Raw genomic sequence first — 15,380 nt, forward strand, 5'->3', positions numbered from 1 at the left:
AAACTAACTTTATGTTTCAAAAAGTACTAGCAAAGTCGTTGAGTAACAAGCCACTGATGCTAACACAAATAGCATTGTCGTAATTAAATATTTCTAAATATTCATTTTTCATTTTGAACCTGTAGAAACAATTTATTATATATACTATTAGCTAAGTAATTGCATATTTAATTAAGTCGAAATATAAAACTTAGTTATTTTAATAATTTAAAAAATAAAAAACTGACAAACATTTCAATTTAATTTATGGTTGGAACAAAAGACAGTTATTTTTCATTAATTGAAATATTGCAATGCAGAGTACTTTCCAAAATACGCCGAGAGTATTCCTGATGGTGAAACGAGCGTTGCTTCATCGAACGCAGCTAAAGAAAACAACATCTATGTAGTTGGTGGTACGATGCCTGAAATAGAGGGCGCTAAATTGTACAATACCTGTACTATTTGGGGTCCCGATGGAACTTTGATAGCAAAACACCGAAAGGTAAGTAATATATTCCTTTATGGCTTTGAATTTGAAAATATTGGGGCGAAGAAAGTGACTCTATCTAGGAATAATTTAGGAATATACATATGTACATACGTATACTATAACCAATTCTATAATTTACGGTTTATAAAATACGTTATGATACGGGAAACGCCCATTTTTGTTGTAATGTGTTTGTTGTTGTATAAATTTTTCACATACTTAAAATATTATTCTACTTATTTTTTCTCCTTTTTAAACATTATTAAATGATAAGATTTTTTAATAAAAGAAAGTGATAAAAACGCTGTCAGTTATTAAATAAAAAATAATTAAAGTTTAGGAGTTGATATTAAACTTTGATATTAAATTACAAAAGTTGCAGCAATAGAATTAGCGACCACATTTTTATGTTATTAGGTACATCTATTCGACATCGACATTCCTAATAAGATTACTTTTCGAGAGAGTGATTCACTCAGTCCTGGTAACTCCCTAACGACGTTCGATGTGAAGGGCTGCAAAATAGGTATTGGCATTTGCTATGATATTAGATTCGAGGAAATGGCACGCATTTATCGGAACAAAGGTACAGTAACTTAATCGATCAATACTTAACTAGCAAAAAATTAAATATCTTTCTTAAATATATTCTATATAAAATTAATATAATCTGTAACTCTGTATAAAAAGAAGCTTAATTTAAAAAACCAGTATATTTGCTGAAAATGAAACAAATAAAAGAATTAAAAGCACAATAAGAGGACTGTCCTCGCATATTCAGAAATGATGGAATGTGAACCGTGCAACTACGAAGTTAATTGGTATTCGGTGGCTTCATATTTCCTGCTTCTCTGGGTTAGGTTGCCAAATGCTGATATATCCAGCGGCATTCAATATGACCACTGGACCACTGCACTGGTCATTACTTCAGCGTTTCAGAGCGAATGATAATCAATTATACGTTGCCTGCATATCACCGGCTCGTGTTCCTTAAGCAAGTTACGTCGCATGGGGACATACACAGTTGACCAATCCCTGGGGAAAGATTCTTTACGATTTGGAAACTCAAGAGAATATGGCAGTCACCGATATCGGTAATTTACAGCTTAAAATTAAAAGCGAGAGATCCATGATGTAATTAATTTTTAGTCTCGTTAATTTATCGATTTAGCCATCTTCCTCTGTATTTGTTGAATTTATTAGTAAGCATTACTTATTACTTCGTATGTTTCTTTTTTCTATCAGATCTAAAAGTTGTTGAGGAAGTAAGGGCTCAGATACCTACATTTTCTCAGAGACGTACAGATTTGTACGACACTGTCTGTAAGAAGGAGTAACTCTACACTAAAACAGAAAATGTTTTTTTATAATATTTCTACTACGATATCCTTTTTTTGTGAATTATTACTAATTTCTTATCATTTGTACTAAATGAATGACTCAATTAAGAAAACCAAAACGTTATAAATAATAATCTGTATATCTTGTGTATCAACATGTAATTGGATATTATAATAATATAGGAATGCTATAATAATATAGGATAATAATATAGGAGAATAATAATATAGAAAAAATACATGCTTTTAAACACCTTTAATATCGATCACATAAATTGTTATAATTCACAATGATTACGCATACATAAAAGGCCCCTTGATAGTAAAATTTACGATCAAAAGGCAATTACGTATCGTTTAACAACATTTAATTTATAACACCTTTTAAACATTTAGACAGATTAACACATAACACTTCTTATATATAAACATCAATTCGAAGTTATCAGCTTGGAGAAATTGGTCGATTAATACCTGTAGATTGTCTGTCTCGATGAAAGACTTAAAGAGAGCAAAAACATGATAATGCCGCTAATATAATATTCCTTCTTTCTTGTATCTGTCTGCCTCTCAGGTCGTTTTACTAATTACAATAAGTAATTTCGACTTCTTTGCGCTCTCTTTTAACGCATTCGAGACCGAAAGAAATTCATATCAGTCAGTAGGCAAGGGTATAATATACATATTTTATATATAACTTATGTAGTAATGTATATATCATGTTAATTTCATATTTTTTTGCGTTAAAAGAGAGCGCAAAGAAGTCGAAATTACTTATTGTAATTAGTAAAACGACCTGAGAGGCAGACAGATAAAAGAAAGAAGGAATATTATATTAGCGGCATTTTTGTAGCCATTATATATGGTTTCGATCGCATAATTAATCAGTATCAACTTACCAGTCTTTAACGGAAGGACAAAAAGAAGAGCAGACGGCACACAGACCGCAATCATGATCATTTTCAAGTAGAATCTCAAACTGCCGTACATCTTCGAAAACTTCGTTAGTCGTAAGGGATCAAAGGATGATGTCCGTGCTGCGGAAAATAGATGAGAAGCGGCTATTTCAACAACCACCGTGTAGGTACTGCACTAGCCAGAAGTATCTGCGACAGAAATCAGAATACACTCGTTTTCGCATGGTTGGATCAATTTCGCGTGGGACTAACCTGATTGAACCTAACGCGGGATAATTGCTCAACTCACGACTTTAACCAGCCCGCTTGATTCTCTGCAAATGCTTGAAATTGACGCTTGGATTCTTTCCAGATTAACTAGCTTTGCCCCTCCCTCCCTTTATCTATTTTCTTAGATCGACTTAGACTGCCACAACATATTATCTTTCTTCTTTTCTTTTCTTTTCTTTCCTTTTGATCTTTTAAAGCCCTAAATCGCTGGCTATTTTGTATACTATATATTTTATACACTCAATTACTCTGTAAGTCATAAGTACATATGTTTTACAACGTTATTTGTCATATTTCAGTTAAACCCCAGAAAAGCCAGAAATATATTTTCTGTATGTTTTAACGCGCCCCTGGCAAAGATCTCAAAAACGAGTTGCGGCACAATTTAAAGCGACAAATAGCATCGCGTGTCTCGTTGTGGTAACACACGGTTCGCCAGCTTTTTAAAAGCGCTCTCCGTCTGCTTTTTCCTCTCTTCCCTGTCTCTTCGTTTTTCCTTAACAAGCGAAACCATTTTCGCGAGGACGAGAGTACGGAAATGACGTACTGGCAATTTTGTTTTGTGATAATACAAGCAGCTCGGTTTCAGTGAATTACACTTGACCCCAAGCTTCTACTTATTTATCTTCCTTTCCTTTATTTTCCCTTCTATATCGGTTTTGCGGTTTTCCACATTTCCATCACAATAAACCATGTTTTTTCTCGATTTTACATGTTAGCCAATGATTCACGGCAAAAGCGTCGACTGTAAAAATATTTGTAGTTGCAATAGCAACAAGTATGTTTTCTCAAATAGAAAATATTGGGAGCGTACACGCTGGCAAAACAATTCATGAATAGCTCGTCCTCTGCTTGTTATTTGTTTCGATACTGTTAGCAAACAAATTCATGAAACATACTGGTATAGCGTAAAATGAACATAAAAGTTTTGCGTATACTTGAGAGCTGAACTTTCGTTGTTATACGTATATTATACATATACGCATACAGTTATGTATATGTATATATATATATATATAGAAAATTCCTTAGAACTTTGAGCTTAATAACATATTAAAATCATTAACATTAAGGAGGTGAACTTTACTTACCAATTACCAAAGTTTCTTCCGCCAAATAATACATAAAAATTGAAAAAGATAATGTAACTAGTTTTAACTTTTTTTTGTGTTATAATTTGAATCACTCGATTTATCCGACTGAGGATGGTCGATCGCAATCTCAATTTATACGTATTCTCATCGCATGAAATAGATCACATGAGGGATTTTCAAAAGTCGATGGAATATTAATCGCGATTAATTATTTGTAGGTGTATTCTGTGCGGCTAAAGCAGTCACCTAATGAATTATTGAGTACCAGGAATGTTAGCGGTAAACAGGATTGCGGCTATGAATGATTCTCTAATGTCTATATTAGAGATGAATTTGATAATTTATCCTCATAATATGCAATCCGCTTTTAAGTGGAAATCATAATTAACAATTTCTGTTTGATTAAATATGAAGAGCAGATAAATCGATACGCTTAAATCAATATTAGAATTTCTTAACATTTTTATCAAATATTTTAGCACTGTAAAAGCGTCGTAGTAGAGAAATATTAGGTTGTTTTAAAAGTTTCTTTCGTTTTATAAGATAGTAATAGATGTACAACATTTTTCGTTTTATATTATTTTATTGAATTACGTGTGATCCACCTTTTTCCAATTTAATGTAAAATAATATAGAATAACATAAAACAAAATATGTTGTGCATCTGTCATTTCTTTATAAAACGAAAGAAACTTGGGACAACCGAATAGGAATTTACTTTTATTATCCATTATAAAAATGGATTGTTAATCCTCTAGGAGATACGAACAATATAATTGCAATTAATAAGGAATAAGCTAGCATAACTTAAACCAGCTTTTGCAGAAAGCTATTAGCTGAAGATGTTTATTAAACAATGACAACATGAATTTTCTTAAGTACCCCATTTGGTACTTAATCTACTTCGTAAGTACTGTGTGTCCTAGCCTTCAAAGGATGCAATTTTAACCAGAATGTTTCACATTACTTACCCGTATTATTTCCTTGTAATATAATTTATATTTACATTATCTACGTTACGTTACATTCTACGCGTTAATGTAATGTGATTTTTATTTCTAATCGAAGTTATTCAAAATTTGTAGTATCTCAATAAAAAATTAACAGCCTGCAAAAACTTCACAGAAGCATTAGTATCTTCGAAACTATTTAATTCAAATGGCTAATATTCTTTAACAATATGCACTCGACGACGTTTATCGAGAGAAGTATGTGGCGCAATAGTTAAACTTTCAATTCATATACATATATCGTTTATGAAAAAGTAGTCATTCTGCTTTTGTGATCTGTGACACACTATAAATTCTCATAAGCTAACTAACGCGTAATCTTCTGTAACGTATTAATATAATATAGGTATGTATATCTCGACTTTGAGCAACCAATTGGTGCTAAATAAGCTTTAGTACATACTTCTTACACGTAACAAAAGACCAGTTAACATCTCTGCTCTTAAAAGAAAAACGAAAGAAGCTCTGAAAAGCTGCAGAGTTCAGGTCGAATAACACCAGCTCAGATAAATGACCCTCTAACTTACCTTTGTCCTCATCGACGTCAGTGATTTTAAAACTAGTTATAAAGTGCACTTCTCAGCCAGCGTCCACGGCAGTCAATATTATTTAACGGGTCTTAACGCGATGTAAAAAGGGAAAAAGGAGGAAAGAGGGAACAGGGAAGCAAAGAGAAGAAACGAATTTTTCATTTTCTCGAAACTGGATCAAGTTTCAGGCTGCTCGCCAAAGAATCTGTAGCTAACGAGACTAGATTAGACAAACCACGCTTTAAAATTGCCACAGAACTATAATAATCCTCGAAATCAATACGATTCGTCGATCCATCGCCTGATTAAAAAATGAGATAGGATGAAGCTCACTAGTCGGCCTTTGAACTTTCAATAGCGCTTACGGCTCGTATACTCTAGTTTGAATGCTACAATGTAAGCCAAGTCAGCTGTAACTAGCGTTCGCGTGATTGTCGCTATCTATTATTCACGCGTTACACGTTCACCAGACAAACGCGTCTACCGGTTGACATTGTTTTCTGTCCTGAGTTTCAAAGCAATTATGTTGCTTCGTGTAATCAAATCTCGCCAAACTAACGATAAGTTCTTGTTTGATCTTACACAGTTATTAAAACTATACAAGTTAAACCAATCTAGCCTAAACAAGTAATGTCGTTATATATTCTTTTTTAAATCTATATATTGTTTAATAAATCGTGGTTAGGATATAGTAGCTGACAAAAATATTCGGACAAATATATTTGTAGAAACATTTTAGGAGTGTATTATGCATAGTGGCACTATTTAATACTGTACTGTGACTATCATGGTCGTGTTGGTATTATTCGAAACTAATCTGAAAATCTGTATGGAATTTGTAAGATATTTAGTACGAGTACTGTGCATTACTGATATGTACACAACCGAGACGAGATAACGAAGGTACTGCTCTCCATCGTTCATCGCTACGCGTTGCTAATAGCAACGTATAATGCATATATATCTCGCAAAGACCATAAAAGTACCCAATGGAACCACGTTTAATATTTGATAATAATGTCCCATTACAGTTTCGTCATTTTCAATTAATTAAACACGACCCTCTCTTTAAAAATTAGAAGATAAAATACGTAATACAAATCTACTCGAAATCTTTTAAACCTTACGGACCTTACTTATGGTCTTTAAAAGCAGCAGGGATTAGCAGAATATTAACTGCGGATTTTTCTTGGACCGCAGCATGCAATATGAAATATGGTTATTAAAATGTACACTGAAAATTTCATATCCATAAGATACTCGTGCTTGTAGAACCTTGAAAATGAATTCTTAACCCAAATAGTCGACCGCGATACTCGAGAAATTTTGTGAAGCTGACGTCAATACCAATATGTACCGTCGTTGTGCTATTATTTCGTGATAAACCGTATTGATTGCACTTCCATTTCACGGAATTAATTTTTCCACACAAAAAGTGATAACGATAATCGAAAAAAGAAAAATATACTACCACATTTCGTATCAGCATACACAAGCGCACTCGATTTTACACGAGTATACAATTTGCAAATTCGACGGAACGATCGGATTTAATTATTTTTTCGATATTTCAGGCATCAAGTTCTATTTACACATCGAACGTTGAAATACGGGGAAATACAAAATGTACAAACCACTCTGGACATTAATTAACTTTAAGCGTTATTGATTAATTAAAGAAACCAACCATTGTGTTGGTTTTTACATTTTGAAAAATTGTTATCCACTTTTGCTTTGTTTAAAAATTGAAAAAAAATACTTTTATTGTAAGTCACGAGTATCTCTTTTATTTATTTAAACTTTAGATCAAATATTACAATTTATAAATATATCATTTATTTAGATATACTTGTAATATCTGTTTTATAAGTTTGTACAACCATTTATCTATTTATCTATTTTATTTGCACATAATCTTTATAGACTGATTTTGTAAAGAATAAAAAATTGTGATTCTATTTAAAAACGATCGTGTCAGACTCAAGTGATAAGCGATATATATTTCAGCGATATATATATATTCAGATTTCACCATCACATAAACGGTGCTATTGGAAACGTTTCACAATAGACGTCTTATAAGCGCCTGCGATGTCCGTCATATGTAAAGCTATACCACTGAATCACGGCCGCCATTTAGTGATTAAGGTCGATCACTTAGAGTTGTTAATCCGACATAATGGCGAGCAATACATCGAAGACATTATTGGAAACCCAGTTACAGTTTAATTTCATTGAGCTTATTTGCAAATAAATGTGTACAATATATTTTAGAGGTTTTAAATATTATTGCTGACTAAACTTCGCATCTACGCATCATCTTTCTTTAACTTTTTTTGCATTTTCTTATCGACGCATGAAGACGAAATGCGTAAATTTTATTATTTATTTAAACATTACTATATTGTGCTCAAAGTAGCGGAATATCGTTCTATTATCAATATATGAAGAACTAAAAGAATTAAAAAAGAATTAAAAAAATATGTAGTTCAATCAATACTTCGTGTATTTTTCTATCTCCACAAGACAATATCCGGACCAGTTACGCTTACAGTATCAACAAAGATTTGTCCAGCCATACGGAATAAGTCGTACTCAGTAGTTTAAAAGTATTAACCGCACAAACTCCAGAAACACTTTTGAAGTAACTTTCGAACCAATAAATCCCCGAACTAAGAACTGTCATATTTCGTCTCTATTTGTCGAATATTGTGAGAAAATGCAAAAAAAAGAAGTTAAATAGAGAAAGTACTTGGAAACTTAAAAGAAAAAATCTCGAAAAATCTCTTAATACTTTTTACTGTCGTCTTGAGACGCACCATGTGTTAAGCTTCTTCGTAGTTACAACTTTTACCGCAGATGTAACGAACTGACAAATGCTTCGAATGGCGCGCGCGCGTCAACGCCTACACTTAAATTTTAAATAAATGTTTTTAAACAAATGTTTAAAATAATACATTAAATGTATTAACTTTCTTGCGCAATTTCATTTAATTTCTTACGATATGGAGGGTTTAATTACGTTTAAGATATCTATTTGAATCTTTTAAATTCGAAGTTTTTTAAAAAATTACCTTAAACTTTATAAAATTAAATCGTTTTTCCACTTTGTTGTATCATAAAATAGTTACTTAAATTCAAACCTTACCGTCGTCTTGAAATATTCTATATTTTCCTCGTCTTAAAAAATCTCCCTACAGAAAGAATAAAGAAGAATAAAATCCCATACGTTAAATTTCGCGTGATTGATGGAATACATAACGATAACGAGAACTAACTAGCGACAACAAGCAACCATTAGCAAGGACAACTGGCGACTATAACCGTCGTCTCTATGATGTATGGCGACTAAGGAGAACAGCCAGCAACTACGGATGACATGTAACAACCAACTGCCCCACTTCTAAAAGGCAACTAACTTGCAAACCCTTTGATGGTTTCTGTAGCGTGATATACCCCTTGAACGTGGTTAAAGAATGTGGTCGCCGCTGGACGGCGGTTTGACAGCAGAGCGATCTCGCCAATTCAAAGTTTGACATTACAAACTACCGAGAATCATTAGGCTCGTTATCGAGCATCTAGCTTTCAGAAGGTGCTTTATCATATGATATGACTTCACGATATTTTTATAGCAAGAAGAATGGCCAACCTCTAACAAAACAAATTTTTACTAAGTGCTGCATGTGAGCTGCAGGCCGGCCTACTAGGGAAATTTGACGAATGAATAAACTAAAATATATACGAATATATTCGTTATATCATAAAATGCCCGCATTATGTTCTCTAACACCATAGAGGAAACTAAATTTATATATTAAAAAATTGGAATACCTGTTATAAGAGAGTTAATTAAATTCTAACTTATCGATGCCTCCATAAAAACCTTTATTTCCTAAAAATGTATATCTTCCAAATTCTCCTTAGAAAGTATCATAGAGAAAATATGAAACCTGAAAAGTACATCACGCTGATGCCTCGATCAACCCTCGTGCTTCGCAGTCCATGTGTTCGAGCGATGAATTCCCTCCAAACAAGGAAAAACCAAAGGGAGGTCTTCTTCGAAGGACGTGAGAGGGTAAGTGAAGCAACGGGAACGATGATCACGCGATATACTGGCGGCGTACGTATAGAACGGCTGTTGCGAGAGAGTTGCAAGAAACAAGAAGAAAAAAGGAATCGTAGGCCGACGCGACTATACGCTGTCGACGGACAAACAGCGACTGAGCCTAACTGAAACGAACTCTGTCGCAGTATGAGCACAGGCTACGTTCGCGGGAAAAAGTGGTGGGGATACATGGGAGGCAGACGTAGAGAGGACGGAGCTGCGAGCGTAATCGAAATCTCCGGAAAACTGGAGCGCCTGGGCAAGGGAGGCAACCAGAGTGGAGGACTAGTGCCTGTGAGCGCAAAACGGGTGTGGATACGGGAAGTCCTGCCTGGACAAGGAGGAGTTAAACCAAACCAACAAGTGTGAGGTTAGGACGGTGGAGCAGCCATATTAGGACGCGTGACATCAGCGCCGCTACACGGGCTACTCGAGGAACTACCCAGACGCAGCCATATTGGCGCGTGCGTCGAAGCGCGTTGCGCGGGCCACTTGAAAGTGACAGCGACTGGCAGAGTGGCAAGTTTCCCAACGGGGAAACGGACGCATCCATGGCGAAAGAGAAGGAGGTAGAGGAAAACGCCAGGGGACGGAGGGAAACGGAACTGGCTGCGGAGCCGCCGCACGTTAGCACCAGGGGCATGACGAAGGCGATGCCGCCAAAGGAGGGACCCTCCCGCTTCACGCTGGACAAGGAGGGAATATGGACTGAGGAAGCAACAGAGGAGGAGGAAACCCCCGAGAGAGAAGCACCCCGAGCGAAGAGGAGGAAGGCCAACGAATCCCCGAACTCCCCGCGGACCCGGCTGAAGAAATGAGATCAGCCACAACGGCGGACATAGGAGCCGAACTGATTCGCCGGGCCGCCGAGGTGGCCAGGGCTGCCGAGGCGCCCCGCGGCCACAAGGTCACGCAGGGGAAAACCCTGAAGGAGGCGGCGAGAACCATCACCGCGGGCGTGACAGAGTTAGTGAGGAGAACGGACCCTGTCACCGACGCACTCGCTATAACGCAAGGACGCATAGCAACACTGGAGGCGGAGGTAGGGGCACTCCGAAAAGAGCCGGCCTCGCGCCCCACCGCGGATGAGAACAGCTACAGGGCGCGTCTCGCTGCAGTCGAGCACCAAGTAGAGCAGATGAGATCCTTGCTGCACCGACTGGAGGAACAACTGCAGGGAACAGAAAAAGGAGAAGGAAAGGAGGTCGCCCCTGTCGCGAACACGAGAGGGATGGAGCCTGGAGCCCCAAGAGCCCCAGCGCCCAAGGGAGGCCGAATGGCGGACACCGAATGGCAGACCGTCGGAAGGAAAAGAAGGGGAAAGAAGAAGGAGGCAGGGAGGAAGCAGCCGGCGAAGCTGATCCCCGAGACAGGGGCGGAGAGCCAGAGGAAAACTCCGGAGAGTGGATCGGCGAACACACGAAGAGGAGGAGGCAGGGGGCCCCTCCCGCGCGCACCGCGGACGTCAGCGGTAACAATCACCCTGACGGACAAATCGAGCTAATCCTACGCGGAGGTGCTGGCTGCGGCCAAGGACAGTGTCTCCCTGGCCGAGCTCGGCATCAACACGATGAGGATGCGGAAGACCATCACCGGAGGTGTCATCTTAGAGGTCCCTGAGGACCAGGGAAGGGAGAAGGCCGCAGCGCTCGCAGCACAGCTGACGCGGGCTCTGGACCCGAACGAGGTCCGCGTGGCGACCTCCTTCCGAGCCGCGGAGGCAAGGGTGATAGACATAGCGGCCACCAAGGCGGAAATCCAGAACACCCTGGCAAGGGAGAGCGGCTGCAAGCCGGAGGACATCCGGCTGGGAGAAATCCGCCCCGCCCGGAACGGACTTGGCGCCGTATGGATACGAGGCCCTGCCAGTGCAGTGAGGAAACTGGCCCAGGCTGGAAAGGTCGCCATAGGCTGGTCGACGGCGAAGGTCGAAGCCATCGAACGGAGACCGTTACAGTGCTACAGGTGCCTTGGGATAGGACACACGGGGAAGACCTGCACCGCCAAGGAGGACAAGGGGCACCTGTGCTTCAGATGCGGCGAACCAGGGCACCAGGCGCGAGCATGCACTACTGCGAGCCCGAAATGCCTGCTCTGCGAGGCGCTTGGAACACCGTCGGTGCACAGGATGGGGGGACCGGCCTGCGCCCCCTCGAAGAAGGGAACGAAAGGAGCCGCCCGCGGATCCACAGCTGCAAGAGGCAGCGAGAAAGGCTCCCCGCCGCAAAGCGACCCTAAGCCCGCGAACAAGGAGGTAGGCACGGAGGAAGCCACGAACAAGGAAAGGCCACCAAGGAACTGAGAATGCGCATCCTCCAGACTAACCTGGGAAGGTCAAGGCGAGTACAAGACCTGCTCCACCAAACCATCCGGGAGAGCACGGTCGCCCTGGCGGTGGTGGCGGAACCATACAGAGTTCTGGATGGCCCGGAGTGGGTCGGAGACACGGACGGAATGGTTGCCGTCACCTGGACATCAACGCCCGGGGCGTTTGCCCCCGGAGCCCTGCTGGAACGGGGCAACGGGTACGCCGCGGTCGAGTGGGCAGGGATGATGGTGGTGGGGGTGTACGTGTCACCCAACAGCGGACGGGCAGCGTTCGAAGAATCCCTGGACGGAGTTGGCGACTGCGTCAGGCGACGACTCCCCCGACAAGTGCTCGTCCTGGGAGACTTCAACGCGCACTCCACGGAATGGGGGAACGCCAGGACCAACGCGCGCGGCCGCACGCTATCAAACTGGGCCGCGGGACTTGGTTTTCTGCTAGTGAACAGGGGCTCGACCAGTACCTGCGTGACGTGCAGAGTGAGCTCCATTGTTGACATAACATGGGCCTCCCCCGAGGCATTCAGGCGGATCTCAGGCTGGAGGGTGGCCGAAGGGGTCGAGACGCTGTCGGACCACCTCTACATATTCATGGAGGTGGACGCACCTGGACCTGGAATGCCGACGACAAACGGCGGGCGCGGCCCGCCGAGGGGGAGGCACGCGCGCCCACCACCCAGATGGAAAATAAAGGAGAGGAACGAAGACCTACTCCGGGCGGCTGCTATAGCAACAGCTTGGAACTGGGAGGCCTCGACAACGACGACCGAAGCAGACGTGGAAGAGGAGGCCGAGAACCTCCGCCAAGCCATGACAGCAATCTGCGACGCATCCATGCCACGAGCCACACCAGGCACGGTGCGAAGCAGAGCAGTTTACTGGTGGAATCCCGGCATCGCGGAACTGAGGACGAGATGTGGCCGGGCCCGAAGACAGTACCTAAGGGCCCGCCGCTGGCGACGACGCGACGAAGAAGAAGTCTCCTTGCGCTACCGGACGTGCCGCGCGCAACGGCGCGCGCTACAGAGGGAAATTAAAAAAGCGAAGGACCGTGCCTGGTCCGAACTGGTTGAGACAGTCGAGTCGGACCCATGGGGGAGGCCATACAGGACGGTGACACGGAAACTGCGCGCGAAGGGCCCCCTGATAACGGCGGAAATAGAACCTGCACTGCTGACGCGGATCACCGGAACGCTCTTTCCCCCACAAGGAAACAGAGCGGCGGAACGGCCACGGGAAACGACACGACCGCTGGAATGGAGGGACGACTGGGAAGTCACAGAGGAGGAGATATGGGAGGCAACCAGAAGAATGACCGCCCGCAACGTGGCACCGGGCCCGGACGGAATCCCTGGCCGGATCTGGGGGGAAGTGATGGGGGTCATGGCCCCCAGACTTCGGCACCTCTTCACAAGATGCCTGAGGGAGGGAGTCTCCCCCCGGGCGTGGCGGACAGCGAGGCTGGTCCTGCTCCATAAGGAGGGCCGACCGACGACCTCGCCGTCAGCGTACCGGCCGATATGCCTACTGGACGAGGTCGGCAAACTACTCGAGAGGGTAGTCGCCGCCCGCTTGGAACGACACATAGCGGGCCAAGTGCCGGGTTTGCACGAAAGCCAGTACGGCTTCCGGAAGGGGCGCTCGACGATTGACGCGGTCAGACGCGTACGAGCGATTGCGGAGGACATGGTCTCCCGGAAAGGCGTGGCGCTGGTGATATCCCTGGACATCGTCAACGCGTTCAACACCATGCCATGGGACAGGATAGTGACGGCCCTGGAGCACTTCGAGGTTCCCAACTACCTCGTCCGATTGATCCGGGCCTACCTCGACGACAGGTGGGTGTGTTACGCCAGTAAGGAAGGAGAGGAAAATTGATCCGTCGAGCGTGGCGTCCCGCAGGGCTCGGTGCTGGGCCCCATGCTATGGAACGTTGCGTACGACGGGGTACTACGATGCCCACTACCCCCAGGCGCGGCCATAGTATGCTATGCGGACGACACCCTAATCCTGGTCGAGGGTCGTGGCTGGCACGAGACGCTGCGCATTGGCGGAATCGCAACGGCCTGTGCGATCCGTGCCGTGAACGAACTGGGCCTGAGAGTCTCCCCTGCGAAGTCGGAGGCCACCTGGTTCTTTGACAGGAAGAGGCGAGGGACACCACCGCCCGGCCTATGCATAAACATGGCAGGTAAAACCGTCCGGATGGGGTCACAGATGAAGTATCTGGGACTCACCATCGACAGCCAGTGGACGTTCGAGCCGCACTTCGACTCACTGATCCCGAAGGTGTCAGCGGCTGCCAATGCCCTGTGCGGCCTACTACCGAACATCGGCGGGGCCGGAGGCGCGGTGCGCCGACTCTACGAGGGCGTCGTTCGGTCACGAGTGATGTACGGGGCCCCAGTATGGGCGGACGACCTGATGGCAAGCCGTCGCAGCATCCTGCTCCTGAGAAGGCTGCACAGAGTGACCGCCATCAGAATCATTAGGGGATACTGGACGGTGTCTCACGCGTCGGCGTCCACCCTAGCCGCGTCCGCCCCGTGGGAGCTGCGGGCGCTGGCGCTCAAAAAGAGATACACCCGCCGGAGAGAATGGCACCCGGGAGAAGACCCCACCGAGCAGGCGGCTCCAAACGACACAGGAACCGCCGAGGAGGACACATGGAACCTGTGACGATCCCAACTGATCAACGGGAGAAGCGAACACCGAGGCGCGGATGCGGTCCTACCAAACTGGGAGGCATGGAGGAGCCGCCACGGCCTCCCACTCACATTCAGGATGACACAAGTACTCCCGGACACGGCGTGTTCGGCGAGTTCCTGAAGAGAATAAGGCGAGAGACGACAGACATCTGCCACCACTGCGGAGAGGGCAGGGACACAGCGCAGCACACCCTGGAGCTCTGTCCGGCGTGGGAACTGCCCCGCTACACCCTGCGGCACGCCATAGGAGAAACGTTGACCCCCTCAGCGATTGTAGAAGCGATGTTGAGAGGGTCACAAGAATACGAGGCCGTCCGCCTCTTCTGCGAGCGAGTTATGCTCGCGAAGGAGCGAGCGGAAAGGGAGAGAAAGAAAAACTCTCACCCCTGCAGGATAAGACGATGGAGAAGGATGGCAGTCAGACGACCCAGAGCCGCCCCGCCACCGCCCCAACGGACTACGACCAGAAGAAGTGACAGCACTAGGGGCAACGAACTCCCCCTAACGCCCACTCAATAGCCGGCTCGAACAAGAGAACGCGAGAAGGGGATACAACTGAAGTTAATTCATAAGAGGTTCCTGGAGCACCCCTGTCACGCGCATAAGATG

The 15,380-nt window shown here is 43.6% G+C and overlaps 1 protein-coding gene across 1 annotated transcript; it reads left to right on the forward strand.

Moving 5' to 3' along the window:
• The first annotated feature begins 11,308 nt into the window (after positions 1 to 11,308).
• Positions 11,309 to 12,040, forward strand: LOC117240002. Its single transcript, XM_033505817.1, has one exon. It carries the CDS (start codon positions 11,309 to 11,311, stop codon positions 12,038 to 12,040), a length of 732 nt encoding a protein of 243 aa, XP_033361708.1.
• The last annotated feature ends 3,340 nt before the right edge of the window (positions 12,041 to 15,380 follow it).

The sequence above is a fragment of the Bombus vosnesenskii genome, unplaced genomic scaffold, assembly GCF_011952255.1.
Source record: "Bombus vosnesenskii isolate JDL3184/JDL3185 unplaced genomic scaffold, Bvos_JDL3184-5_v1.1 scf7180000014532, whole genome shotgun sequence".
Taxonomy (NCBI): Eukaryota; Metazoa; Arthropoda; class Insecta; order Hymenoptera; family Apidae; genus Bombus; species Bombus vosnesenskii.